This window comes from Theropithecus gelada, chromosome 14 (genome assembly GCF_003255815.1).
Source record: "Theropithecus gelada isolate Dixy chromosome 14, Tgel_1.0, whole genome shotgun sequence".
In the NCBI taxonomy this organism is placed as follows: Eukaryota; Metazoa; Chordata; class Mammalia; order Primates; family Cercopithecidae; genus Theropithecus; species Theropithecus gelada.
The window spans coordinates 63805185-63831861 of NC_037682.1; the positions used below are offsets into that span (position 1 = coordinate 63805185).

Consider the following 26677-nt stretch of genomic DNA (forward strand, 5'->3'; position numbering starts at 1 on the left):
CCCAAAAAAAAAAAAAAAAAAAAAAAAAAAAAAAAAGAAGACTTCTTTCACTCCATTTTTTAAAAAAAATGTTATTTATTATAGCTACTTTAGTGGATGTGGATGTCATTGTGGTGTTAATTTGTATTTCCCTAATGACTAATGATGTTGGGCATCTTTTCATGTGCTTATTGGTCATTTGTATATTTTCCTTAGAGAAATGTTCGTTTAAGTCTTTGCCCAATTTTTGGTTGAATTTTTTGTCTTTTTGTTGGGTTGTTAGAGTATTTTATATAATCTGGATAATAGACCATTATCAGATATATGATTTTCAAATATTTCCTTACATTTTATCGGTTGTCTTGTCACTTTACTGGTAGTGTCCTTTGATGCATAAACAGTTTTAAATTTTGATGAAGTCCAGTATATCTATTTTTTTCTTTTATTACTTGTGCTTTTAGTGTCATATCTGAGAATCCATTGCCAAATCCAAGGTCGTAGAGATTTACCCCTATGTTTTCTTTGAAGAGTTTTATAGTCTTGGCCAGGTGCGGTGGCTCACGCCTGTAATTCCAGCACTTTGGGATGCCGAGGTGGGCGGATCACAAGGTCAGGAGTTTGAGACCAGCCTGGCCAACATGGTGAAACCCCGTCTCTAATAAAAATACAAAAATAGCTGGGCATGGTGGCACATGCCTCTAATCCCAGCTACTCGGAAGGCTGAGGCTTGAACCAGGGAGTCAGAGGTTGCAGTGAGCCAAGATCACACTACTGCACTCCAGCCTGATGACAGAGCAAGACTCTTTCACCTCCCGGACTGCAAAAAAAAAAAAAAAAAAGAGTTTTATAGTCTTAGCTCTTACGTTTGGATTTTTGGTCCATTTTGAGTTTTTGTAAATGGTGTGAGATAAGGATCTAAGTTCGTTCTTTTGCATATGGATAGCCAGTTGTCCCAGCATCATTTATTGAAGAGATTTCTTTTTTTTTTTTTTTTTTTTTTTTTTTTTTGAGACGGAGTCTCGCTCTGTCACCCAGGCTGGAGTGCAGTGGCCGGATCTCAGCTCACTGCAAGCTCCGCCTCCCGGGTTCACGCCATTCTCCTGCCTCAGCCTCCCGAGTAGCTGGGACTACAGGCGCCGCCACCTCGCCCGGCTAGTTTTTTGTATTTTTTAGTAGAGACGGGGTTTCACCGTGTTAGCCAGGATGGTCTCGATCTCCTGACCTCGTGATCCGCCCGTCTCGGCCTCCCAAAGTGCTGGGATTACAGGCTTGAGCCACCGCGCCCGGCCGAAGAGATTTCTTTTTCCATTGGATGGTCATGGCATTCTTGTCAAAAATCAACTGATCAAAGATTACGTTGGTTTATTTTTGTACTCTCAATTTTATTCCGTTGATCTATATGTCTGTTCTTTTGCAGGTACCACATTGTTATGATTACTGTAGCATTGTAGTAAGTTCTGAAATTGGAAAGTATGTTCCTCAACTTTGTTCTTCTTTTTCAAGATTATTTCAGCTATTCTGAGTCCCTTGCAATTCCTTATTAATTTTAATATCAACGTTTCCATTTTACAAACAAAAGCAGTTGGAATTTTGATAAGGATTGGATTGATTTCTCTAGATTGTTTGGGGAAATGCTTCCATCTTAACAATATTAATCTTCCAGTACATGAACACAGGGTATCTTTTCATTTATTTGGGTCTTTAATCTCTTTCATCAATGTTTTGTAATTTTCAGTGTACAAGTCTTGCACCTCCTTTGTTAAACTTAGATTCCTAAGTATTTTATTGTTTTTGATGCCATTGTTAATGGAATTTTTAAAAATTTCCTTTTCGAATTATTCATTGCTAATATATAGAACTTCAACTGATCGTTTTCTGTTAATCTTCCAACTTTGCTGAATTTATTAGCTCTAATAGTTTTTAAAGTATTTTTTAAGGATTTTTTATATGTAAAATTGGTCATCTGAAAGTAGAGAGAGTTTCACTTCTTCCTTTCCAGTTGGATACTTTGTTTTTTCCTGAGACAAGGTCTTATTCTGATTGCCCATCCTGGAATGCAGTAGTGCAGTTTGGCGATTTTGGCTCACTGCAGCCTCGACTTCCTCAGGCTCAGGTGATCCTCCCACCTCAGCTTTCCAAGTAACTGGGGCTACAGGTGCGTGCCACACCACCAGGCTAATTTTTTGTATTTTTGGTGGAGAGAGGGTTTCGCCAGGTTGCCCAGGCTGGTCTCGCTCTCCTGAACTCAAGCAATCCATCTGCCTTGGCCTCCCAAAGTGTTGGGATTACAGGCGTGAGCCACCGTGCCTGGTCTTCCTATTATAAGCTGCGTTTTAGTAGGAGTTAGCAACCTCCTGTCAGGAATGTTGTGGAGGGGATGTTTGTGATTTTTTATGGAATGGTTGACTGGACATCTTGAAGTCCTCCCAGTTAGCTCTGAAATCTGTATCAAATTGAATTACCCATAAGAGGTGAAGGCCTGTCTTCTTGTTAGCGGATGAAGCAGACCTGCCTAGAGACAGGGTGAGGTTTTCATTCTGCAAAAGTTATGTATATTTGTTATAAAAAATTTGAATAATATAACAGTATGTGACATAGAAATCAAAAGTGTCCAGAGGGAACCACTGTTAATCAATTTGTTATAGATAGAAAAATCTGCAAGTGTATGTTTATAAATTTTTAGATGTTTATGACATCCATTAGGTTCTGCAGCATTTTCCACCTAATACTCTCGCAAATATCTATCCATATTGGTGTGTATATCATCCTCTTAAACTAATGACTGCATAGTAATTTTGGTTTTTTTTTTTTGAGACAGGGTCTCTGTTGCCCAGGCTGGAGTACAGTGGTGTGATCTTGGCTCACTGCAATGTCTGCCTCCTGGGCTCAAGGGATCCTCCTACTTCAGCCTTTTAAGTAGTTGGAACTACAGGTGTGAGCCACCACACCCAGCTCATTTTTGTATTTTTTGTAGAGACGGGTTTTACTATGTTGCCCAGGCTGGTCAGGAGCTCCTGGGCTCAAGTGATCCACCCCCTCGGCCTCCCAAAGTGCTGGGATTACAGGAGTGAGCCACCATGCCCGGCCTGCATGGTATTTTGGAAAATAGATCTAAAATAAAATTTAACTTACCTTTATCGATTGACTTGGTAATTAAAAGTTTATCACAGTTACAAGCAACAATTTAGTAAGCTTCTCATACATAAATTACCTGCATACCTGTGCAAGCAATTTTATAGAATACACTCCTAGAAATGAAATTGCCTGGTCAAAAAATGTATGTGTTTTAATTATTAATGGAACTTGCCAAATTGCCCTCCAAAAAAGTTATAGCTGTTATAGTTTACAGTCCATCAACACAGATTTACCAGAGCTGTTACCCAATGTTAAAGAAGGTGTAGAGAGTAGTATTTTTAATCTTTGTCAGTGTGATAAAGTGAAAATATCTGATTTATTAAGTATTTCTCTAAGAATTAGTGAGGTTGAGCATGTTTTCATGCTTAGTGGTTATTTGGTTTCTTTCAATTATTTGTTCATATCATTGACTATATTTGATACTTCCTTTTTTTTTTTTTTCTTTTTTTGAGATAGAGTTTCCCTCTTGTTGCCCAGGCTGGAGTGCAATGGTGCAATCTCAGCTCACCGCAACCTCCGCCTCCCAGGTTCAAGCAATTCTCCTGCCTCAGCATCCCGAGTAGCTGGGATTACAGGCATGGGCCACCATGCCCAGCTAATTTTGTATTTTTAGTAGATACGGGGTTTCTCCATGTTGGTCAGGCTGGTCTCAAACTCCTGACCTCAGGTGATCCGCCCACCTTGGCCTCCCAAAGTGCTGGGATTACAAGCATGAGCCACTGCGCCTGGCCTGATATTTCCATTTTTATCAAAGTAATACATACCATAGTTCTAAAAGTCAGATAGTTCTACAAGACTTCAGAAGCAAAACACATCGGTCCCCTGTCCAACTCTGTCAGTGTCTGATTCTTCTGTGACAACTACTTTTATTAATAACTTTTTTAGTTAATTTCTGATACTTTTTTTGTTTGTTTTTAAGATACAGGATCTCAGCCTTTCACCTAGGCTGGAGGGCAGTGGCTCCATCATAACTCAATGCGGCCTCAAACACCTGGGCTCAGGCAGTCCTCCTGCCTCAGCCTCCCAAGTAGCTAGGACTACAGGTACACATCACCATGCTTGACTAATATATATATGTTTACATTTTTTGTAGAGTTAGGTCCTGCTGTATTGCCCAGGCAGGTCTTGAATTCCTGGCCTCAAGTGATCCTCTTGCCTTAGCTTTCCAAAGTGTGGGGATTATAGCATGAGCCACCACAGCTGGCCTTGTGTTTTTTAAATAGCATGTTTTTACTGATGTATAAATTTCTACTTTATTATATTTAAATATAATATTTGTGTTTTTTAAATAACATGTTTATACTGATGTATAATTTTCTACTTTTAAATATTATATATTGACTTCCTACTTTGGAAGGTAATAATTATATGTTTTTTGTTGTTGTTGTTTTTTTTTTTTTTGGAGACAAAGTCTCGCTGTGTCACCCAGGTTGGAGTGCAATGGCATGGTCTCGGCTCCCTGCAGTCTCTGCCTTCTGGGTTCAAGCGATTCTTCTGCCTCAGCCTCCTGAGTAGCTGGGACTACAGGCTCGTGCCACCACACCCAGCTACTTTCTGCATTTTTAGTAAAGACAGGATTTCACCATGTTGGGCAGGATGGTCTTGATCTCCTGACCTTGTGATCTGCCCACCTCGGCCTCGCAAAGTGCTGGGATTACAGGCATGAGCCACCGCGCCTGGCGGTAATAATTATCTTATACTGCTATACCTATACCCCTCACATACTACAAACATTTCCTCCTCCCAATTTTTAAATAAATATTAATTGTTTACATTATTAAGTACTATATGTAAGCATTATTCATAAGCTGTATTAGTCACAGCTTGAGCCATGTGGTATATTTGGTACATTTTCTTTCCGTTGCTCAGGTTTCTTTTGGAATGTTTCTTACTGATTTGTAAGAGCTCATTATATGTCAGGAATAAGCCTTTTGACATATTTGCTACGGATATCTTTCCTCAGTTGGTCATTTGATTTTATTTGTAGAATTGGTAGAGAAATTTTTATAGACTAGATTTATGAATGATCTTTTTTTTTTTTTTTTTTTTTTTTTTTAAAGACGAAGTCCTTTTCTGTTACCCAGGCTGGAGTGCAGTGGCGTGCTGTCCACTCACTGCAGTCTCCGCCTCTCGGGTTCGAGCAATTCTCCTGCCTCAGCCTCCCAAGTAGCTGGGATTACAGGCTCCTGTCACCATGCCCAGCTAACTCTTTGTATTTTAGTAGAGAAAGGGTTTCACCATGTTGGCCAGGCTGATCTCGAACTCTGGACTTCAAGTGATCCACCCAAGTGATCCACCTGCCTCGGCCTTGCAAAGTGCTGGGATTACAGGTGTGAGCCACTGCTCCGGCCCAATTTATGAATGATCTTGTTGGCTAAGTACTCTATCTTTTGCTATTCTGTTTGGATGGCCCATCTTGCTATTCCTGATTTTCGATCTTGGTTCTTACAAAGTTCTTCTGCCTGCCTAGGCATATTTTAGGTAATAGCCATAGCCACCAATTTTACAATTCTTGTGGACCTCTCATTCTCAAATCTGCAGTAGGTTAAAGGTCAGTTCTAGGGAGGAGAAGCAGAGCATAAGTATAGTTGGGACATTACCACCTATGTAATTATGTAGACATAATTAATAACACTAGCTAGTATTTATTGTGTACTGTCTATTTATTTGTTCAGTCAGTAGATATTCGTTGATCCTTTCTATTCCCATGCTGGGGCTGTGCTCAGTTAAATTGTTTCTTTTGTGGAGAAACCACTTTGAAAAACAGTTTCAAACTGTTTTTAAATTAAACTCCCTATGATCTGGGAGTTTAATTCCTAGATATATGCCAGGAGATTTTGGTACACCCTCCTAGGATTTTTCTTTTTTCTTTCTTTTTTTTTTTTTGAGTCAGACTCTTGCTCTGTTGCCCAGGCTGGAGTGCAGTGGCACGATCTCAGCTCACTGCAACCTCTACCTACTGGGTTCAAGCGATTCTCCTCCCTCAGTCTCCCGAGTAGCTGGGATTACAGGCGCCCGCCACCATGCCCAGCTACTTTTTGTATTTTTTAGTAGAAACAGGGTTTCACCGTGTTGGTCAGGCTGGTCTCGAACTCCTGACCTCAGGTGATCCACCTGCCTCGGCCTCCCAAAGTGCTGGGATTACAGATGTGAGCCACCGTGCCCGGCCCCTCTTGCGATTTTTCATAGCAACACTATTTGCAGTAGCAAAAACTTGAAAATGACAATACGTAAAGGTGAATGGGTAAGTTGTGATATATTCACATAATGAAATATAACATAAAATAATACTTATGACATACTTATAAAAACAAAATATAAATAACTATAGCTACAAATAATGGTAAGGATGAAGCTTAGTGGTATAATATTGAGTACAAAAGATAAGCCTTAGAAGACCACTTATAAGTTGACACTTTTTATAGAAAGGTAAAAATAATGGAAACTTAAGTGGTATGTTTTCTTTTTTTTGGCTAAGTTTGTGTTATGCATAAACGGTATGTTTTAAAATTATGTATATGTGTGATAAAACCATATTTTACTTTATTTTGAGACAGGGTCTTTCTCTGTCACCCAGTCTGGAGTGTGGCGGCATGATCACAGCTCACTGCAGCCTCAACCTCCTGGGCTCTGTTGATCCTCCCACCTTAGCCTCCCAAGTAATTGGGACCACAGTTGTGCACCACCCATGCCTGCCTAATTAAAAAAATTTTTTTTCTAGAGATGGGGGTCTTCCTGTGTTGACAAGACTGGTCTCCAACTCCTGGCCTCAAGCAATCCTCCCACCTTGACCTCTCAAAGTATTGGGATTACTGGCATGAGCCACCGTGCCAAGACAAAACCGTATTTTACAAAAGCAAGGGAATACGATCAAGATTCCAGATAATGGTAACCTTGTATAGAAGAGAGATTGCAGGATAGGATAGAGAAGAGCACATAGCTAGATATAAGTAATTTTAGATGTTTTACACCTTAGGTTCATTTGTGGGTTCAGTATTTATCATGTTATTAAATAATTCATGTAAAAAGTAAAGAAATTATGTCATGTGGTACAGGATGGATGAACCTGGAAGACATACTAAGTGAAATAAGCCAGTCACAAAGAGACCAATATGATTCCACTTATATGAGATATCTAAAGTAGTCAAATTCATAGAAACAAAGTAGAATGATGGCTAGGGGGTGGGGGGAATTAGGGGCTATAGAGTTTCCATTTTGCAAGACAAAAAAGTTCTGGAGATCTGTTACAGAATAGTAACAGACAGTAATACATACCACTATTGAACTGTATACTCAAAGATGGATAAAATGGAAAATTTTTTGGTTTTTGAAACCACAAAAGTAGTTTTGGTTGACACAGTGGCTTACACCTCTAATCCCAGCACTTTGGGAGACTAAGGTAGAAGGATCACTTGATCTCAGGAGTTCCAGACCAGCCTGGGCAATGCAGGGAGACCCTGTTTCTTCTAAAAATTAAAAAATTAGCTGAGTGTGGTGGTGTGCACCTGTAATGCCAACTATTTGGGAGGCTGAGGCGGGAAGATTGCTTGAGCCCAGGAGTTTAAGGCTTTAGTAAACTATGATCACGTCACTGTACTCCAGTGTGGGTGACAGAGTGAGACTCTGTCATTTAAAAAAAGACAAAATAGGCCGGGCGCGGTGGCTCAAGCCTGTAATCCCAGCACTTTGGGAGGCCGAGGCGGGCGGATCACGAGGTCAGGAGATCGAGACCATCCTGGCTAACATGGTGAAACCCCGTCTCTACTAAAAATACAAAAAAACTAGCCGGGCGTGGTGGCGGGCGCCTGTAGTCCCAGCTACTCGGAGGCTGAGGCAGGAGAATGGCCTGAACCTGGGAGGCGGAGCTTGCAGTGAGCCGAGATCGCGCCACTGCACTCCAGCCTGGGTGACACAGCGCGAGACTCCGTCTCAAAAAAAAAAAAAAAAAAAAAAAGACAAAATAATAATAACTTTAAAAAATTAAAGTGGTCCATGCATGGTCTAATGATGAGAATGTTTATTAACCAAATAATTTGAATAATTTATTTTTTTCTCTACCTAAAGTTCAAAAATAAAGCAAGAAAGAAAGCAACTACCAAGACAGGGACTTACCTTACCTTAAGATACGCTATAAGAGAAGACAAACAGACCAGTGGGACAAAATGCAGATCTCAGAGAGATAGATGGGAATTTAATTTACAATAAAGATGTAGCCACCAATCAGTAAGAAGGTATTCATTGTTAAGTAGATTAGTTGAGAAAACTGGCTCACCACAAGGAGAAAAATTAAAACTAGGTTTGTGCATAATACTGAATACAAAGGGGACTCAACATGAAGACCTAATTATGAAAGGTAAAGTTATGAAACTAATTTTTAAATGTAAGCAGACTGGGTGTGGTAACTCATGCCTGTAATCCCAGCACTTTGTGAGGCTGAGGTGGGCAGATCACTTGAGCCCAGAGGTTCAAGACCAGCTTGGGCAACATGGCCAAACCCTATCTCTACAAAAAATACAAAACGTAGCCAGGTGTGGTGGTGCATGCCTGTAGTCCCAGCTACTCAGGAGGCTGAGGTGGAAGGATCACTTGAGCCCAAGAGTTTGAGGTTGCAGTGACCTGAGATCATGGCAGTTCACTACAGTGTGGGTAACAGATGAAACCCTGTCTCAAAATAAATAAATAAACAAATTTTTAAAAATAAAAATGTAAGCAAGTAAGAAAGATTTGATAAATTTGATTTTATAAATTAAGGATTTCTGTTCTGTTAAAGATATGATAGGCAGAGTTAACTGATAACTGAATGGAGAAGAGATGAATAATGATTAAAACTGACAGTAGATTAATATCTATCCAGAGAAACTCCTACAAATCAACAAAAGACAGCAACTCCAACAGAAAAACAGGCCAGGGATATGAACATATTTATAGGAGAGGAAACCCAAAAGGCCATCAAGCATGAAAAGAGATGCTCAGAGTCATTAGTAATTAGAGAAATGCACATAAAAATATGAGATATTGCTTTTCATCTATTTTTAGGTTGGCAAAAACTAGAAAGCTGAATAGTGCCAAGTGTTGGCAAGGATCAGAGGCTATAGGAGCTTTTTTGTACTTTTTTGTGGGTATGAAGACTGGTACAGGCATTGTGGATAGCAGCATGGCATTGCTGAGTCAGAGTGAATATACACACCCTGTGACACATCCTAAGGGGACATGGAAGAGGGTGTTCACTGAAGTGTTAATTATGGCTGAACACTGGGGAGTTGGAGGCAATCTGGATATCTGTCTCTGAGGGAGTAAATAGGTAAAATGTGACGGATGCATATCATGAAATTGTTTTACAGTTAAAAGCAATACATTAAGTACCTATAGGAACTTGGGAGGACCTTAAAAGCATAGTACTGAGAGGAAAAAGTAAGAAACAGGAAGATGTATAACACAATGCCAATTAATAAAAATATAAGCAGAGAAAGCAATAAACAGTTTGTATGAACAGGTACAAATAAAAATATACATGTGAAGCACATTAGAATGTCTGTGGGGTGAGGAATAGTAATGAAAGAATCAGGAAGACTCCCCAGAGAATGTTGTGTAAAGGAGAGGCACTGGGATTGTTGTTGAGTAGTAGAAACATGAACTGTTTGAAAGTAGCCATTAGAGCTTTCAAAAAAAATGCCTCTTATGGCATGCCAAGAAATGATGGAATTAATTGATAAGGCTCTGTTTCTTTCAAACGGAATGAAACTTTTTGTTCTTCACTAGTGCAGGTTGGTGGTGCGTCCTTTTAGTGGGCATCCATGACCACTGAATGGAAAAACACTAGCTCTGTTCTCCTAGACCAAGGTTTCTCAACAGAGGAACTATTGGCATTTTGGGCCAGATAACTTCTTTGTTTTCTCGGGGGCTGTCCTGTATATTATAGAATGTTTAATAGCATCCCTACCCTCTATTCACTAGATGCTACTGACACCCTTGTCCACTTGTAACAACCAGATGTCTCCAGACATTGCCAAATGTCCCCTGGGAAACAAAATCACCCCTGATGAGAAACACTGTCATAGGCTCTAGAACCTAGAGCAACATGGATATTGCCAGCTATGACACTGATGATGAGCAGGTATTCCAGTCCACTGAGAAGTATTAAGTTCTGTCCATAACTTAGAAGCTCAAGTCCAACCTTCACATTAAGAGAAATGTAGGCTGGGCGGCTGGGTGCGGTGGCTCATGCCTATAATCCCAGCACTTTGGGAGGCCGAGTGGGCGGATCAAGTGAGGTCGGGAGTTGGAGACCAGCCTGACCAACATGGAGAAACCTTGTCTCTACTAAAAATACAATATTAGCCAGGTGTGGTGGTGCATGCCTGTAATCCCAGCTACTCAGGAGGCTGAGGCAGGAGAATCACTTGAACCCAGAAGGCGGAAGTTGCGGTGAGCCGAGACCGCGCCTTTGCATGCCAGCCTGGGCAACAAGAGCGAAACTGGGTCTCAAAAAAAAAAAAAAGAAATGTAGGCTGGGCATAGTAGCTCATGCCTGTAATTCCAGCATTTTGGGAGACTGGAGTGGAAGGATAGGTTGATCCCAGGAGTTTGAGACCAGCTTGGGCAACGTAGTAAGACCCAATCTTTAAAAAAAGAATTAGCTGGGTGTGGTAGTGTAGGCCTGTAGTCCTAGCTACTTTGGAGGCTGAGATGGGAGGATCACTTGAGCCTGGGAGGTTGAGGCTGTGATTGTCACAGTGGACTGTGATTGTGCCACTGCACTCCGTCCTGGGCAACAGAGTGAGACCCTGTCTCAAAAACAAAAAACAGTCTGGGCGCAGTGGCTTACGCCTGTAATCCTAGCACTTTGGGAGGCTGAGGCGGGCAGATCACCTCAGGTCAGGAGTTTGAGACCAGCCTGGCCAACATGGTAAAACCCTGTCTCTACTAATAATACAAAAATTAGCCAGGCGTGGTGGCAGGTGCCTGTAATCCCAGCTACTGGGGAGGCTGAGGCAGGAGAATTGCCTGAACCCGGGTGGCAGAGGTTGCAGTGAGCCAAGTTCATGTCACTGCACTCCACCCTGGGCGACAAGAGTGAAACTCCGTCTCAGAAAACAAAAAGCAAACCAAAAAAAAAAAAACAAAAAAAAAAACCCAAAAAACAAAAGCCCTACTTACAAAGAAGAGGCCAAATAAATAAGGTTAAAAGAAGAACAAATGTAAAATTTAAAACAAAAAATTTGTAAAAATACAAAAAAAAAAAAGCCCTGTTGTTTGGAGTAAGAGATCATACTGTATCTAAATTTTAGATACTGTTCTTTTCAATTCTAGCAATACTAATACTTTAGATTGCTTATAGTTCAGATTTGTTGATGATTTAAAAAATACTCCACCTACTCTGTTATAGCACTTATACTGAATTGTGGTTGGTTCTTTCTCCGCAGCAGACTTGCATTCTTCTCATTTACTCTCTCTTGGAACCTCATAACAGCTCTGCAAGGTAGTCAGGGTAGGTATTTATCTCCAGTTTTCAGATTAATAAACCAAGGTACAGAATCCTGAAGTGATTGCTGGGAACACATGACCATTAAATTGGAGGGTTGGACCTAAAACCAAAATCCGATTCTTGGTTAAGTGCCCTTTCTGTAGGTTCCTCTTAAAGGCTTCAGGAAATTTTTATCAATTGCTGCCATAGTCAGAAGTTTTTAACCCTCTTGAGTTTCCTTATTTAACGCCTGTTGCCTAAGTCCTTTCCTTGGATCTCAGGTACTTTCTCAACCTCCTCTTAAGTCTCTTCATCATCTTGCCTACCTAGCCTCTCCAGATTTCCCCACAAACTCAGTGAATGATGATTGGTAGGCAGCTTAAGAGACAGAAGATCTGGATTGGAAACCTAGCCCAAACCAGACTTGCCTTTTGGCTTCTGCATAGCTCAGTTTTCATCATCTAGTCAGAGTCTAACATTACTCTTTAGCTCCCTCAGGGATGTTAGGGGAAGGGATAAGTTTATGCCTGGAAAAGTATCCATCCTATTTTTGAAGTTCTCTAGGAAGAAGCTTTCATCATCTCTGTCTGCTACCAAATACAGTATATCTTTAGATCTCTACCTCCTGAACTGCTTTCCCTCCTGGAACCGGTGAGTGGCAAAATCTCCTACCTGGAAATCTTTAAAGTACTGTAGATTTTTCTTAGACCAAGATATTAAGAGGATTACTAGAATGTGGAATTAGAGAATTCTGACTAAGATGGTAAGGGGCTGTAATTCACTTTCTATGAGAAATAAAAACTACTATCTTCAGAATATAATGAAAACTTGTAGCTGTGGTATCTTTATCGGCCTCCTTTGAGTCTCATCTACCTCTTTAGGCTCATTTCTCACCCCTTCCTCAAATACTAGCTGTCTTTTCTCAAGTATACCATGCCCCCTCATCCTGGAACACTCATCATGATGCCTTTTTCTATCTGGACCTGTTTGGCCATCAGGACGGAAATCAAAGGATTCTTCTTTCAGGCGGCCTTCCTTGGGAGGTTTCTCCACTTTGAGTGGAGTGCCTCTCTATACTTTCTTGGTCACCAGCCCTTACTCTGTTAAAGCACTTAATTGTGGTTATATGTTTCTCCTCAGTAGACTTGTATTCTTCAGGAGATTTTGGTTTTCATCTCTGAATTCCCCAGTCATTAGCATGGCGTCCAGTAAGTGCTCAGTAAATGTTTATTAAGTGACTGCTTGACTGACTCATTTGCTTGAAGTGGAAGAGATGGGAAAGAAGACATAGTTCTAGGTATTAGAATGAGTTCTCAAAAGAAACATGGAGTAAATTTACTTTGTGCTCCTCTGAAAGATGAGTTGGACCCAGAGACAGAAATGACACAAAGGCAGATTTTTCAGGTCAGCATCAGGAAAGAGCTGTCTAGCAAATATATTCGTATTGGAATGGTAAGGATGACTATGTGTAGGTGCGATAGGAGGGAAACAACTCCAACCGTGTTCTGCCTTGTAGAGTGTCCAGTAACATGTAGTGTCTCACCAGGTCATAGAAACTACACTGAATATGTCTGTTTATTGGGCCTCTGGATGACTCTTCAGCTATCATTTATCTGAAGCCTTCCTGTAGTCTTCTCCAGGCTTAATATCCTGGTGTCTTCAGCTGTTCCTTATGTGATTTGGTTTCCAGACCCTTTATTACAATCCTAGCTGCTCTCTTACGGCCTGCTGTCTTACGACCATGCTCATTTGTTAGTGTTCTTTGTATGGTGTGGCCCCAAGCCCTGATCCCAGGGTCGCAGGGATACTTTAACAGAGCAGGGAACAGTAGACCTGCTGCCTCCTCCATTCTGGGTATATTCTTTTTTTTTTTTTTTTTGAGATGAAGTCTCACTCTGTTGCCCAGGCTGGAGTGCAGTGGCACGATCTCGGCTCACCGCAACCTCTGCCTCCCGAGTTCAAACGATTCTCCTGCCTGAGCCCCCTGAGTAGCTAGAACTACAGGTGTGTACCACCACGCCCAGCTAATTTTTGTATTTTTAGTAGAGACAGGGTTTCATCATGTTGATTGGCCAGGATGATCTCGATCTCTTGACCTCGTGATCTGCCCACCTTGGCCTCCCAAAGTACTGGAATTACAGGCATGAGCCACGGCGCCTGGCCCATTCTGAGTATTTTCTTAGTTAAGCAGGGTTGTCTTGGCTATGTTGGCAGCAGCCCTGTTGGCATATATTCCCTGGCAATTTGTGGTTAACTGAAACCCCTAAGCCTGTTTCATGTGAGCTACTATTAAGCCATTCCTTCCCCGTCCTATACTTTGGTAGTTAGGTTTCATCTTGTGGTTTTGATTCTTCATTTCAGCTTATTAGCTCATGGAATGTTAGGGCTAAAAGAACCCTAAATATAAACTTTATTCATTTTGATCTTATTTCTTCTATTTTCCATGTTCTCTGCCTCCCTTTCTCTCCCCACAAGCTTTGTGCTGTCCACAGTTTGGAGGTTGTGTTTTCTTCCAAAGCATTTATGAAAATATTGAGCAGAGCCATGGAGCATGTCCCAGAATCCTACCTCCAGTTGACTGCAGTCTATTTGTCAGCATATTTTCAAGCTGATTGTTCTATTAGCTGTGGGTCTCTACCTTTATTCTACTACTTGGGCTTATAGTTTCATTTCATCCACAATATTGCTTTTCAGCCAGATAGGGTGGGAGAGTGATCTCTAGCTTACAACATGAGGAGACGTAGAGGTGGTAAGATGAGAATCCTGAAAGTCAAAAGTGCCAAGCATCTGCGGACTGGAAAGGCACCTGATGCACAGGGAAAGATATGATCTGTTTTCATGAATTCTGATTTCTCTGAGATGAAAGGGATCTGCAGGTTTTCTTATTAGAAATAATTGTCAGGTAGTGTTGATTCCATCTCTACCAACACACCTTCTACTCATGGTTCCAGATCTCAGTTAAGAGGCAATCCATTTAAATGTGAAATAGCTCTTACTGTTAGCATCTGACATTGTCATCTCAACTATTTTAGCCTTGTGGAGGAATAAGCAGGATATTGCTATTCTTGTCCCTCAGTAAATCAATGAGTTAGTTTCAGGCTAGTCTTCAGCTTTGTATTTGCACATTCAGGGAAAGAAGGATGAATGACTTTTGTGTTACTCCTTCCACCTGGCCAGACCCAAGCCTCCTTTAGAATCATTCAGAACTCTGCCTCTTCCAGGATGTTTTCCTGACAGCTCCTGCCTCATCTTTCCTCTGAATTCGCATGTCAGTACTTGATGCTTTGTACTGGCCGCCTAATTCATGTGTTTATATCCCATCAGCCAAGTCCTGGAGGGCCAAGGCTTTCATGCTTTCCATAGCATCAGGCACAAGTGTTTGAGCAAATTAGTGAACCAAGTGTGTCTCCATAAGTGTTGCCATGAGATGGCACCAGAGGCCCTGCAATTGTTCTGCATAACTTTTAGCTGTTTATCGCCATTTATATGCCTTCCTTAATGAAGTTTAAACTTATTTACCAAGCAAAATGCCGATAAATACTGAAGTAGAAACTGAAAAAAAAAATTTATTTTTATTTATTTATTTATTTATTTATTTTTTAAGAGGCAGGGTTGCGCCATGTTGCCCAGGCTGGTCTCGAGCTCCTGGGCTCAAGCAATCCGTCTGCCTCAGCCCCACAAAGTGCTGGAATTACAGGAGTGAGCCACCATGCCCAGCTTACAGTAGAAATTTTAAACCAAACAAAGAAACCAGGTAACTTCCCCTTTTATCGCATGGTAGAATGTTCTGTTCACTCAGCTCCTCTGCCTTGCCCCTCCCCAGGAACTTGCCCTTCCACCAGCAGCTGCTTTCTAGGCCCCAAGCATAAGCTGGCTTTCACTCCCTAATGGAGACAGCCTGGGGACCTGAAAATGGCCTCAAATTCTTGGTTTGTGTTTTCTGATAATTTATTTTTCCTAGAAAGGACAATTAAACATTAATAAGAAATTGCTTATAACCTCATCACTTTTCATATGTCAGTTATTTCAGTTTCCTCATTCTGGTCTTTGCTCCTTTGTATGTGTGACTTTATGCATTTTTAATCATGCAAAGCCGTAATAAGAGCTCTCATTTACTGAGCGCTTATTATGAATTACGCACCACACTTGTTTTATATATATTACTTCCATTTAAATATAAAAACTATTATATCAAATGCTTATATTTACTACACTACTCATAATGAATGCTGACATTATTAGGAACTGTTCTAAGTGTTTCCATGCCTTACCTCATTTAACCCATACAACCTTATGAGTAGATACCGTTAACCCCATTTTACCATAGTTTAGAGAACCAAAGCTTATCAGAGTTAAGCGATCTGCCTACGTTAACACAGTAATTAGCTGTATTGGGATTCATATTTAGATAGTTTTAATTCTAAAATTTCTGATCATTTCAGTGTATCATTTCATTTTGTTCATTCTTTAATCATTTCTATTTGGACTTCTGGAAATGGTCTGAAGGCTAACAGAATCATTAAAATTAGAGTTTGATTTAGATCTTTTTCCTGCAGCTAACCTGGTAGCTCCTAGAGGACTAGAGGTCATGTTTATTTCTGTACTCCTTTTCCCATTAAATGCAAAATTAATACTTAATGGGTTGAATGAGTAAGTGGGTGAACACTGTCTCTACTCTCCTAGGAAGTCTGGGATACAGAACTAGTTGATAGAAACTTAGCCTGTTAGAACTTGAAGGGGTTTGAAAAATCAAGCCAATCCCTTCCTCCAAGGAAGAAGGACCTCCTTAGGGTGACCCAGTGAGTTGGAGGCAGAACAGTACTAGAACCCCGGTCTCCTGGGCTTTTACTCCACCATCTGGTTTCAAAAAGCCTAATCCTATGTCTAAATTCCTTTCTCTCTCCCCTTTTTTCCCTTTCTCTCTTGCCTCTTCTTCTCTGTCTCTTCTCTCTCACACACAGTCTCTCTCTCTCTTTCTCTTGGTGTGACTTGATGTAGCTTTACATACTTGATGTATATCTCTTTTTTTTTTTTTTTTTTTGAGACGGAGTCTCGCTCTGTCACCCAGGCTGGAGTGCAGTGGCCTGATGTCAGCTCACTGCAAGCTCCACCTCCCGGGTTCACGCCATTCTCCGGCCTCAGCCTCCCGAGTAGCTGGGACTACAGGCGCCCGCCACCTCGCCCGGCTAGCTTTTTTTTGTATTTCTTAGTAGAGACGGGGTTTCGCCGTGTTAGCCAGGATGGTCTCGATCTCCTGACCTCGTGATCCACCCGTCTCGACCTCCCAAAGTGCTGGGATTACAGGCTTGAGCCACCGCGCCCGGCCACTTGATGTATATCTCTAGATGTAGTTTTTTCATCCTAAAATTTCAAGCCCGAAAACTACAAAACAAACAAGATTTTTCTTTCCTGATGCCCAGACTTAATCCTAATTGTGTCTTTGTCCAACTCAGAATAGAATCCAGGATCTCTGCTTCTGTCCTCACCCAAAATGTGCAGAGCTGCAGCTCGTGTAGAGAAACTTACCTTGATTCACATTCCTCTTCAGAACATACTATTGGTGATTGGTGGGGAGTGGAAAAGAGCATCTTAGAGCAGGCTGGTTGTTTTAATGCAACAGCCAAGTTTTTGAAAAACTGGCAGGAGAACAGGAATTTCTGTTTTTTTCTCAGAGAGAGCAAATGTGACCAGACTATGTGATTTAATTCTTCTCTGGGCCTACTGTTTTGTAAACAGTCCCATGAGCCTGTTAAAGCAAATAGCGTGAAGACCAAAAACCCTCCACCCCTTCTTGCCATATGCCACCCTTTTAGTTTCATAAGTTGGGTTGCCTTTTCCCCTAGTTTAAATAATCTGCAGTTGTTTGTTGTGATGTCTTTTCTTGGTGCTCCTAGTGTCTCGCAGAAAATGGCACCTGGGGCATTATTTGGGTAGCCATTTGTTAGTACATCCTGGTGCTTCCACACTTTTTATGTAAGGTCAGACTGTTTTAGAATGCTTCATTCAGAGAGTCAGTTGTGGGTTCCTGTGCAGTGAATTGTTATTGAGGCTTCATGGCTCATGGACCAGCAGCCAGTACCCTCAGGTACACAGAATGGGAACCTCTAAAGCAAAGTGGTTCTGCTTACCATTTTCTCTGTCCTGTTCTGTTTCTTTTTTCCTATAAAATGACGCTTTTGTGTGTGTGCGTGTGTTTTGTTTTTTAAGATGGAGTCTCACACTCTGTCACCTGGGCTGGAGTGTGATGGCGCAATCTCAGCTCGCTGCAATCTCCACCTCCCAGTTTCAAGCGATTCTCCTGCCTCAGCCTCCCAAGTAGCTGGAATTACAGGTGCCTGCCACCAGGCCTGGCTAATTTTTGTATTTTTTTTTTTTTTTTTTTTTTTTTTTTGAGACGGAGTCTCGCTGTGTCGCCCAGGCTGGAGTGCAGTGGCCGGATCTTAGCTCACTGCAAGCTCCGCCTCCCGGGTTTTTACGCCATTCTCCTGCCTCAGCCTCCCGAGTAGCCAGGACTACAGGCGCCCGCCACCTCGCCCGGCTAGTTTTTCGTATTTTTTAGTAGAGACGGGGTTTCACCGTGTTAGCCAGGATGGTCTCGAACTCCTGACCTCGTGATCCGCCCGTCTCGGCCTCCCAAAGTGCTGGGATTACAGGCTTGAGCCACCGCGCCCGGCTAATTTTTGTATTTTTAATAGAGACGGGGTTTCACCATGTTGGCCAGGCTGGTCTTAAACTGCTGACCTAAGGTGATCCACCTGCCTTGGCCTCCCAAAGTGTTGGGATTACAGGCGTGAGCCACCATGCCTGACCATCTGAGGCTTTTTTTTTGTCACAGAGAAGTCTGTAAGAGAATGGTAGCTACAGACAAACACTAAAACGAAGCTGTAAGCTGCACTACCTATTATGGCAGCCATCAGTCCCATGTGCCTGCTGACCACTTGAAATGTAGCTAGTCTGTTGTAAATGTAAAATACATATTTGATTTCAAAGCCTTAGTACCAAAAAAAGTAAGCCATTTCATAAATAATTTTAATCTTGAATACATATTGAGATATTTTGTATATATTGGGATAAATAGAATATATTATTGAAATGAAAACCTGTTTCTTCTTACCTTTTAAAAAATGTAACTAGAAGATTTTAAACTGTGTTTGTGACTTGCATGATATTTCGTTTGGATAGCACTGGTCTAGAAATCCCTAATCTTTTTTTTTTTTTTTGAGACAGAGTCTTGCTCTGTCACCTTGGCTGCAGTGCAGTGGCGCGATCTCGGCTCACTGCAAGCTCCGCCTCCTGGGTTCACACCATTCTCTTGCCTCAGCCTCCCGAGTGAGTAGCTGGGACTACAGGCGCCTGCCACCTCGCCCAGCTAATTTTTTTTTTTTTTTTTTGTATTTTTATTAGAGACGAGGTTTCACCGTGTTAGCCAGGATGGTCTCAATCTCCTGACCTCGTGATCCGCCCACCTCAGCCTCCCAAAGTGCTGGGATTACAAGTGTGAGCCACTATGCCTGGCCAAGTAAATACTTTCTTAGTTTACTATAGAACGCCAGGAAACTAGCCACTCTTTTCCTCTCTGTATCTCTCTTTTTTGTTGTTGTTTTTTAAAAAATATTCTTTCATTTCGTTGATGGCATCAGGAAGAAAACCTCCATTACGTATTATGTGCTATCTTTTTTTATACCTGCTACTCACTGGAGAAGGGTGACATCTAGTGACAGAAGGGTGGTTGGGAAGGGAGTTGGGAGGCATTGGAGAGAAGACTGGCGATGACTTCAAACTTCTGTCTTAGAGTTAGAATTATTTTATGCCTTTAAAAAACTTCAGCTAACAAGTCTGAGGGAAGGCTCTGAAGGAGGGAGAGTAAAACAGGCACTCTTTAAAATAGAAATGTACCTCTCTCCGAGGGAATCCTACTCTTGTTTTACTTTCCTTTTATTTATTGGAATTTATTAAGGACATATCGTGTGCCAGCAGTTTTCTAGTGTAGAGGAAATGGGAATACGGCCTAGTCACTGCCCACAAGGAGCTTACATACAGGTAGAGAATGAATTCAAGCCCAGCCTCATACTGTAGATAAGCACTATAATGATGTTAGAAAACAAAATGCTTTTGGAGCACTGGAAAGCACTCTCTGCCTGGAAAGGAGACTGAAGGCCTTGTGTGTCTTGGATGTGATATTGTCAGGCAGAAAGGCAGGTGGGAAGGACAACCTGATGGGGACAACCTGGCTTAAAGGCCTGGGGAGTGGCAGATGGCCCTTGAAATCGTAGGTTGGGGCCATATTATGGGGGATTTGACAGCCTGGCTAAGAATGTTGGATCCTCTCTACAAAAAATACAAAAATTAGCCAGGCATAGTGGCATGTGCCTGTAATCCCAGCTACTCGGGAGGCTGAGGCAGGAGAATCACTTAAACCTGAGAGGCAGAGGCTACAGTGAGCCGAGGTCAAGCCATTACGCTCCAACCTGGGCAACCTGAGCAAGACTCCATCTCAAAATAAATAAAAGGAATGTTGGATCCTATCCTTTATGCAGGGGGACTGTTCAAGCAGAGAAATGACATGGTCAAGATTTTGTGTTCGGGGTACCATTCTTCACTCCTCAAAAGGATAGACACTGAATGCAGGGAGATTAACAAAGAGCTCATTGCAGTCAGCCAGCCAAGTGGTAGCAAGAGCTCAAATGGAAAGGAAAGAATATATCCAAGAGATAGTTGAGTGAGGGATGAAAGGGAGGAGGAGTCACATATGGTCCTAAGTTTCTGACTTGTATCACTAGTGGAGTTACCTTTATCCAAAGCTGGAAGTACAGGAGAGGATCAAGCTAAAATAGAAAACAAGGTGCATTTGGGACTGTGGACAGAGCTGCAGAGGGATCTGGCTAGAGCTGAAGTGCTTGTGTTTGTGTTTCAGATGGTGACCCTCTTTCAGATGTGGGTTGTTCCCCTCTATTTCACAGTGAAGCTGCACTGGTGGAGGTTCCTAGTGATCTGGATCTTGTTCTCTGCTGTCACAGCCTTTGTCACCTTCCGAGCCACCCGAAAACCTCTAGTACAGACAACCCCAAGGTGAGAGTTTAAATAGTGGGAAGAGCCCATGTTTTCCGAAGCTGATGGGTTGGAATGCATGGGAGGAACATAGGTTTAGACTGAAAAAATTCCTGGTTTTGTCTGCCAAAACTACTTGGCATGGGGCCCCTCTAAAACGAGCTGATTGGGAGACCCCCTCCCCTATTCATCGATTAAAAACCCCAGATATTTCTGTATAGCCTACTTTATGGTTTCAAGGTCTTTTTATATTAAAGGCAAACAAAAATAAGCAAATCATGGTGATCATTGTGGTCTCATTTTAAATGTTTTCTTCTGTGAACCCTTCTCTGATCTCTGAATTAGATTTTCCAGTATATTCTCTCATATTGCACGGTAGTGTTCCTTCATATAACTTACCACAATTTATAACTAAATACTGTTTTGAGTATCTATCTCCCTCACTAAACTCTTACCTCTGAGATCAGGAACCACATCCATTGTTTGTCACTGTATATTCAAGCCCTGCCATGGGGCCTGGCACATAGTAGCCTACTCTGTGAATTTTTGTTGAACGAATGAATCTTAGCAAATTTATAATTTTCCAATAAACGATACCTCCTTCTTGAGTCACAAAGCAGCCACTGCCTGTATAATTCTTTTTATTTTATTCAAATTCGTTTCTCATTTGATCCTCCCAACCAGCTTGTGAGGTAATTTAATATCTGTACTCAACAGAAAAAGAGATTTTCTCATTCATTCAAATAAGCACCTACTATGTGCCAGGCCCTGTGCTGAGCGCTGGGGATACAGAGCTGGATAAGACATGGTCCCTGTCTCAAGGAGTACTCTGTTTAATGGAGGAGATGGACGAGAAAGCTCCTGTTGCAGTGAAGTTGGTAAGTGCTATGACAGAGGTTTGTGTAGGTCCAAGAGAGCTTGACTGGCCAGCCTCAAAGTTGTGACCACCTGATCCAAAGTCTTTCAATGGTAGACTGCTCTTCTTCCTATTATGTTCTACTTTCCTGCAAGCCTTTCTCTGGCCTTCTGGAGTTTCATTGTGTAAGGTGAAATAGGTGATCCAGAAGTTTCTCTCTGGCTTTGGTAATTTAAGGGCCATTGTGGAAGATACAGGATGTGGAGCTGGATGAATGTGAATTGGGACCTCTAGCCCTGCCACTTGTTCAACTGTATGACCTTACCTTTCTGAGCCTTGAATTCTTCATCCCTAAAAATGGGACAGTAATTGCTACCTCACATAGGAAGATAAGGTGATATGAAGAAAAAATGCAGTAGAACAATGTAAGAGTCACCATGAACACCACAAACAGTGCCAACTTTTGGCTAAAATGATTGAAAATATGTCTCTAATATGGAGGATTTTTATAATAGTAACTACTAGCCTTTTTTTTTTTTTTTTTTTGAGACGGAGTCTCGCTCTGTCGCCCAGGCTGGAGTGCAGTGGTGCGATCTCAGCTCACTGCAAGCTCTGCCTCCCGGGTTCACACCATTCTTCTGCCTCAGCCTCCCGAATTGCTGGGACTACAGGCGCCCACCACCATGCCTGGCTAATTTTTTGTAGTTTTTTAGTAGAGACGGGGTTTCGTCATGTTAGCCAGGATGTCTTGATCTCCTGACCTCATGATCTGCCCGCCTCGACCTCCCAAAGTGCTGGGATTACAGTTGTGAGCCACTGTGCCCAGCCAGTAACTCCTTGCTATTTGTTTATTTATTTATGTATTTATTTATTTATTTATTTAGAGACAGTGTCTCACTCTGTCGCCTAGGCTGGAGTGCAGTTCACTGCAATCTCTGCCTCCCGGGCTCAGGCAATTCTCCTGGCTCAGCCTCCCAAGTAGCTGGGATTACAGTTTGTGTGCCACCACACCCAGCTAATTTTTTTTTTTTTTTTTTTTTTTTTGAGACGGAGTCTGGCTCTGTCGTCCAGGCTGGAGTGCAGTGGCCAGATCTCAGCTCACTGCAAGCTCCGCCTCCTGGGTTTACGCCATTCTCCTGCCTCAGCCTCCTGAGTAGCTGGGACTACAGGCGCCCGCCACCTCGCCCGGCTGGTTTTTTGTATTTTTTAGTAGAGACGGGGTTTCACCGTGTTAGCCAGGATGGTCTCGATCTCCTGACCTCGTGATCCACCCGTCTTGGCCTCCCAAAGTGCTGGGATTACAGGCTTGAGCCACCGCGCCCAGCCTAATTTTGTTTTTTTTTTGTATTTTTGGTAGAGACCACGTTGGCCAGGCTGGTCTTAAGCTCCTGACCTCAAGTGATCTGCCTGCCTCGGGCTCCCAAAGTGCTGGGATTACAGGTGTGAGCCACCATGCCCGGCCCTGTAACTAACATTTGATAGTGCTTTACAATTTCAAAGCACTTTTTAAAAACAGAGATGAGGTCGCACTCTGTCGCCCAGGCTAGAGTGCAGTGCCATGATCACAACTCACTGCAGCCTCATCCTCCTCGGCTCAACCAGTTTTCCCATCTCAGTCTCTGGAGTAGCTGGGACTACAGGCATGCTCCACCTTGCCTGGCTATTTTTTTATTTTTATTTTTAGTAGAGACAAGGTCTCACTGAGTTTCCTAGGCTGGTCTCGAACTCCTGAACTCAAACAATCCTCCCACCTCAGCCTCCCAAAGTGTTGGGATTCCAGGTGTGAGCCATTGTGCCTGCCCTCATAGCACTTTCATAAACATCCTTATTTGTACTATACATGCAGCATTTCATAAACATGTATTATATACCAGGAAATGGGCTCCATACACCTCTCTTGTCTCAAAGAGGTGATTTGACTTATCTGAGGTTACCCAGCTACTAAAACATCACTTAATCCATATTGAGTTTTTTGACCTAAAATTTCATGTCCCTTTCACTATGTCTCTCTCCTTTATGATCAGTGCAAACCCTGGAGAATGGAACTGTGTGTATTCTTTAAGACAGCACTAGAAGGAAGATGTTTGGGTCCTTTCCCTAGCCTGAGAAACCATCACTGCTTGCCTGGCCACAGCAAGGAGGGACGGGCAGAGAAGGACCTTGACTTTCCTCCCTAGGGCTCAGCAGGGTTGGTAGTAACCTAGTCAGCTCTCAGGAACCACACAGACTTGTGCTGGTTATTCAGGCAGATTGCTAACTTGTTCATTAGCTCCCATCAGAGATAGAGTAGTGGCTCCTGATGACGGGAACCCACTCTTGTAGCATTTAAAAGGCTCTGGTTTGGCCAAGCAGCAGCGGTTTATGCTTGTAATCCCAGGGAGGCTGAGGTGGGAGGATCCCTTGAGCCTAGGAGTTGGAGGCCAGCCTGGGCAACATTGTAAGAAGACCCTGTCTTCAGCCAGAAAAAAAAAAAAAGGCCCTGGTTCATTCAGGAAACCGTCTTTCTTGCTGAGTCTATAGCTGAGATCCATCAATTAGATTGTACGCTGTTCTTCGTTGGCTCCTGGGGCACACTACTCCTCCTTCAGGAGCATGAACAACCCCATTCTACTTCACTACCACCACACACTTGTATCCAACTCAAAAGGTACTTCTTAAGTGCCTCTCTCCTTTCTCTTCTCCCTCAGAAGAAAATTCATTTCAGAAGCAAATTCATTATACATCATTTCATTTTTGGCCTGTGGATAGGAGCAAAGCTGTATTCAGACTAACCAGGCCCAGGTACAAAAAACCTGTAGCTCATTCTACCTCGGATTCGTCTCTTGATTTCTGTTTCTGAACAACTAGCCTTCCTGCCTGTTAATCTTCTGAGCGTAGTTGTGTTTAATACTTTTTACTTCCTCATTTGAGGTGACATAGCTGTCTAAGGTCAGCTGTGCTCCTTCTGTGAGGCAGAAACTGCCTTTTTAGGAATCTTTTCCTTGGTCTGAGACCATGAAAATACAAAGCACAGCCGGGCGTGGTGGCTCACACCTGTAATCCCAGCACTTTGGGAGGCTGAGGCAGGCAGATCATGAGGTCAGGAATTCGAGACCAGCCTGGCCAATGTGGTGAAACCCCGTCTCTACTAAAAAAATATAAAAATTAGCCAGTGTGGTGGTGGGCACCTGTAGTCCCAGTACTCAGGAGGCTGAGGCAGAAGAATTGCTCGAACTCGGAAGGCAGAGGTTGCAGTGACCCGAGGTCGCGCCACTGCACTCCAGCTTAGGTGACAGAGCAAGACTCCATCTCCAAAAAAAAAAAAAAAAAGGAAAATACAAAGAAGTACTACTTCTCGAATATATGGAGGCATTTCTGCAGTTAAGGGAGTGAGCAGCTTTGAATAGTAACTGAAGTTGCTCAGTAAGTCCTGAGCAAAGACCGTGGTGTCCCCATTGATGTGACAATAAAGGATTCTGGTGATCCAGTGACCACTGAGGCCAGAATCTCTGTGTCAGCTGCACTAACTTTCTCTCCTTTCCCTAGGTTGGTTTATAAGTGGTTCCTGCTAATCTATAAAATCAGCTATGCCACTGGCATCGTTGGCTACATGGCTGTCATGTTTACCCTCTTTGGTCTTAACTTATTATTCAAGTGAGTACCCTTTGTTTTTGTTTTTGCTGGAGTTTGGGGAAGAGTGGCTGTTGAGATGTACCTCTTGCTGCAAGTCGTGGTTATTAACAGGAGGGACATATTATCCAGGATAGGAGACTTGGGTGCTGTGGAGGAATGGGCGAAGACAGGCTCTCCATGATTTGTGCTGGCAGAAAGCAAGGAATGTCTGAATATATACAGTGTCAAAGTCCTAAATCATTTTATATTTTCCAAGGCTTTATATTTTAGTGGAAAAGTCTAGTAACCAAAGTAAGCATAATAGTTATTATAACCTGCTATCCATAATTCTGTCACTTTAACAGAGCTGTTTTTCTCATCGGTGTGTACTGTTCATTTGCAACATCCACTCTGCATGAATGGCCTTATGTTCAACCAGGCCAGGGGTTGGCAAACTGTGCCCTCTGTGCCAAATAGCCCACAACCTGTTATTATGAAATAAAGTTTTACTGGAACATAGTCATGCTCATTCATTTATATATTGCCTGTGGCTGTTTTTCCACTAAAACAGCAGAGTTGAATAGTCATGATAAAGATCATATGGGCTACAAAACCTAAAATATTTACCATCTGGCCCTTTATAGGAAAAGTTTGCTGACTCTTGGGCTAGACCATCAACCTACATGACCATGGTTGGCTACAGCTAGCAACAGATTTGACTTAGAAGGATACAAAACAAAAAGATAGAGCAGAGCAGTGTCTGCAGTCTTCACAGTAGACTCAGAGCTTAGGTGTGAGGGAATGAGATGACACAGACTGGTGTGGAAGCCACCCTGGCCTAGGAGCCCCATTCCCGCAGGAACACATCCAGTTTCAAGAATGTCCCAGTCCAGATGCGTTGTACTAATCACAGGTCATAATTAGTGTTTCCTGTCATATAGCTGACATTCGACAAGATTTCTCAGGAAACAGTTGTAGAAAGTTAAGCCATGGATGTTAAGTCCTGCTTCATTTTTGGGCACTTAGGTTGTTTCAATTTAGTACCGTCATAGATAACGCTGCTCTGTTGCTTCCTAAGGGTGCATTCCTAGGAATGGAATTTTGGCTGTTGCCTCAGTTGTCATAAGCCTTCCAGAAGATCTCTATTAGCTTACAGGTCTTCCTACCCCGAATTGAGTCAGGTGCCAAGAAATCCTGAGCTCAAAGACTGGAGCGTACAGTGAGTCAGTGAGGCAGATGAGGGTGGAAATATGATTTCTTGGATGAAATACTGGTGGCTGTGGACAGTGGATCATGAGGAGCCCTAAGCCTAGGACAGTGCACTGAATCTAGAGATTTAGGATTCAAATTTAAGATAATGAATGGAATGATTACTGGCCTCTTCCCTGAGCCTAGTTATATTGTAGGCAGGAGTCTCTGAAAGGAGTTTATTTTAGGACAAGTAAAAATAAATCCTGGCCAGGTGTGGTGGCTCTCGCTTGTAATCCCAGCTATTTGGGAGGCTGAGGCAGGAGGACTGCTTGAGGCCAGGAGTTCAAGACCAAGCTGGGCAACATATTGAGACCCTCAACTCCAAAAAAAAAGAAAAGAAAATTAGCTGGGTG

General features: G+C 42.3%; 1 protein-coding gene across 3 annotated transcripts in view; it reads left to right on the plus strand.

Annotated features, from left to right (window-relative positions):
- RNF121 (ring finger protein 121) overlaps positions 1–26677 on the plus strand; it is a 69210-nt gene that overhangs the window by 33793 nt on the left and 8740 nt on the right. For all 3 annotated transcript variants that reach the window (XM_025356904.1, XM_025356905.1, XM_025356906.1), the window contains 2 exons: positions 20493–20647; positions 25008–25115. In XM_025356904.1, coding sequence (XP_025212689.1) covers positions 20493–20647; positions 25008–25115 — 263 coding nt within the window. The remainder of the gene's footprint in view (positions 1–20492; positions 20648–25007; positions 25116–26677) is intronic.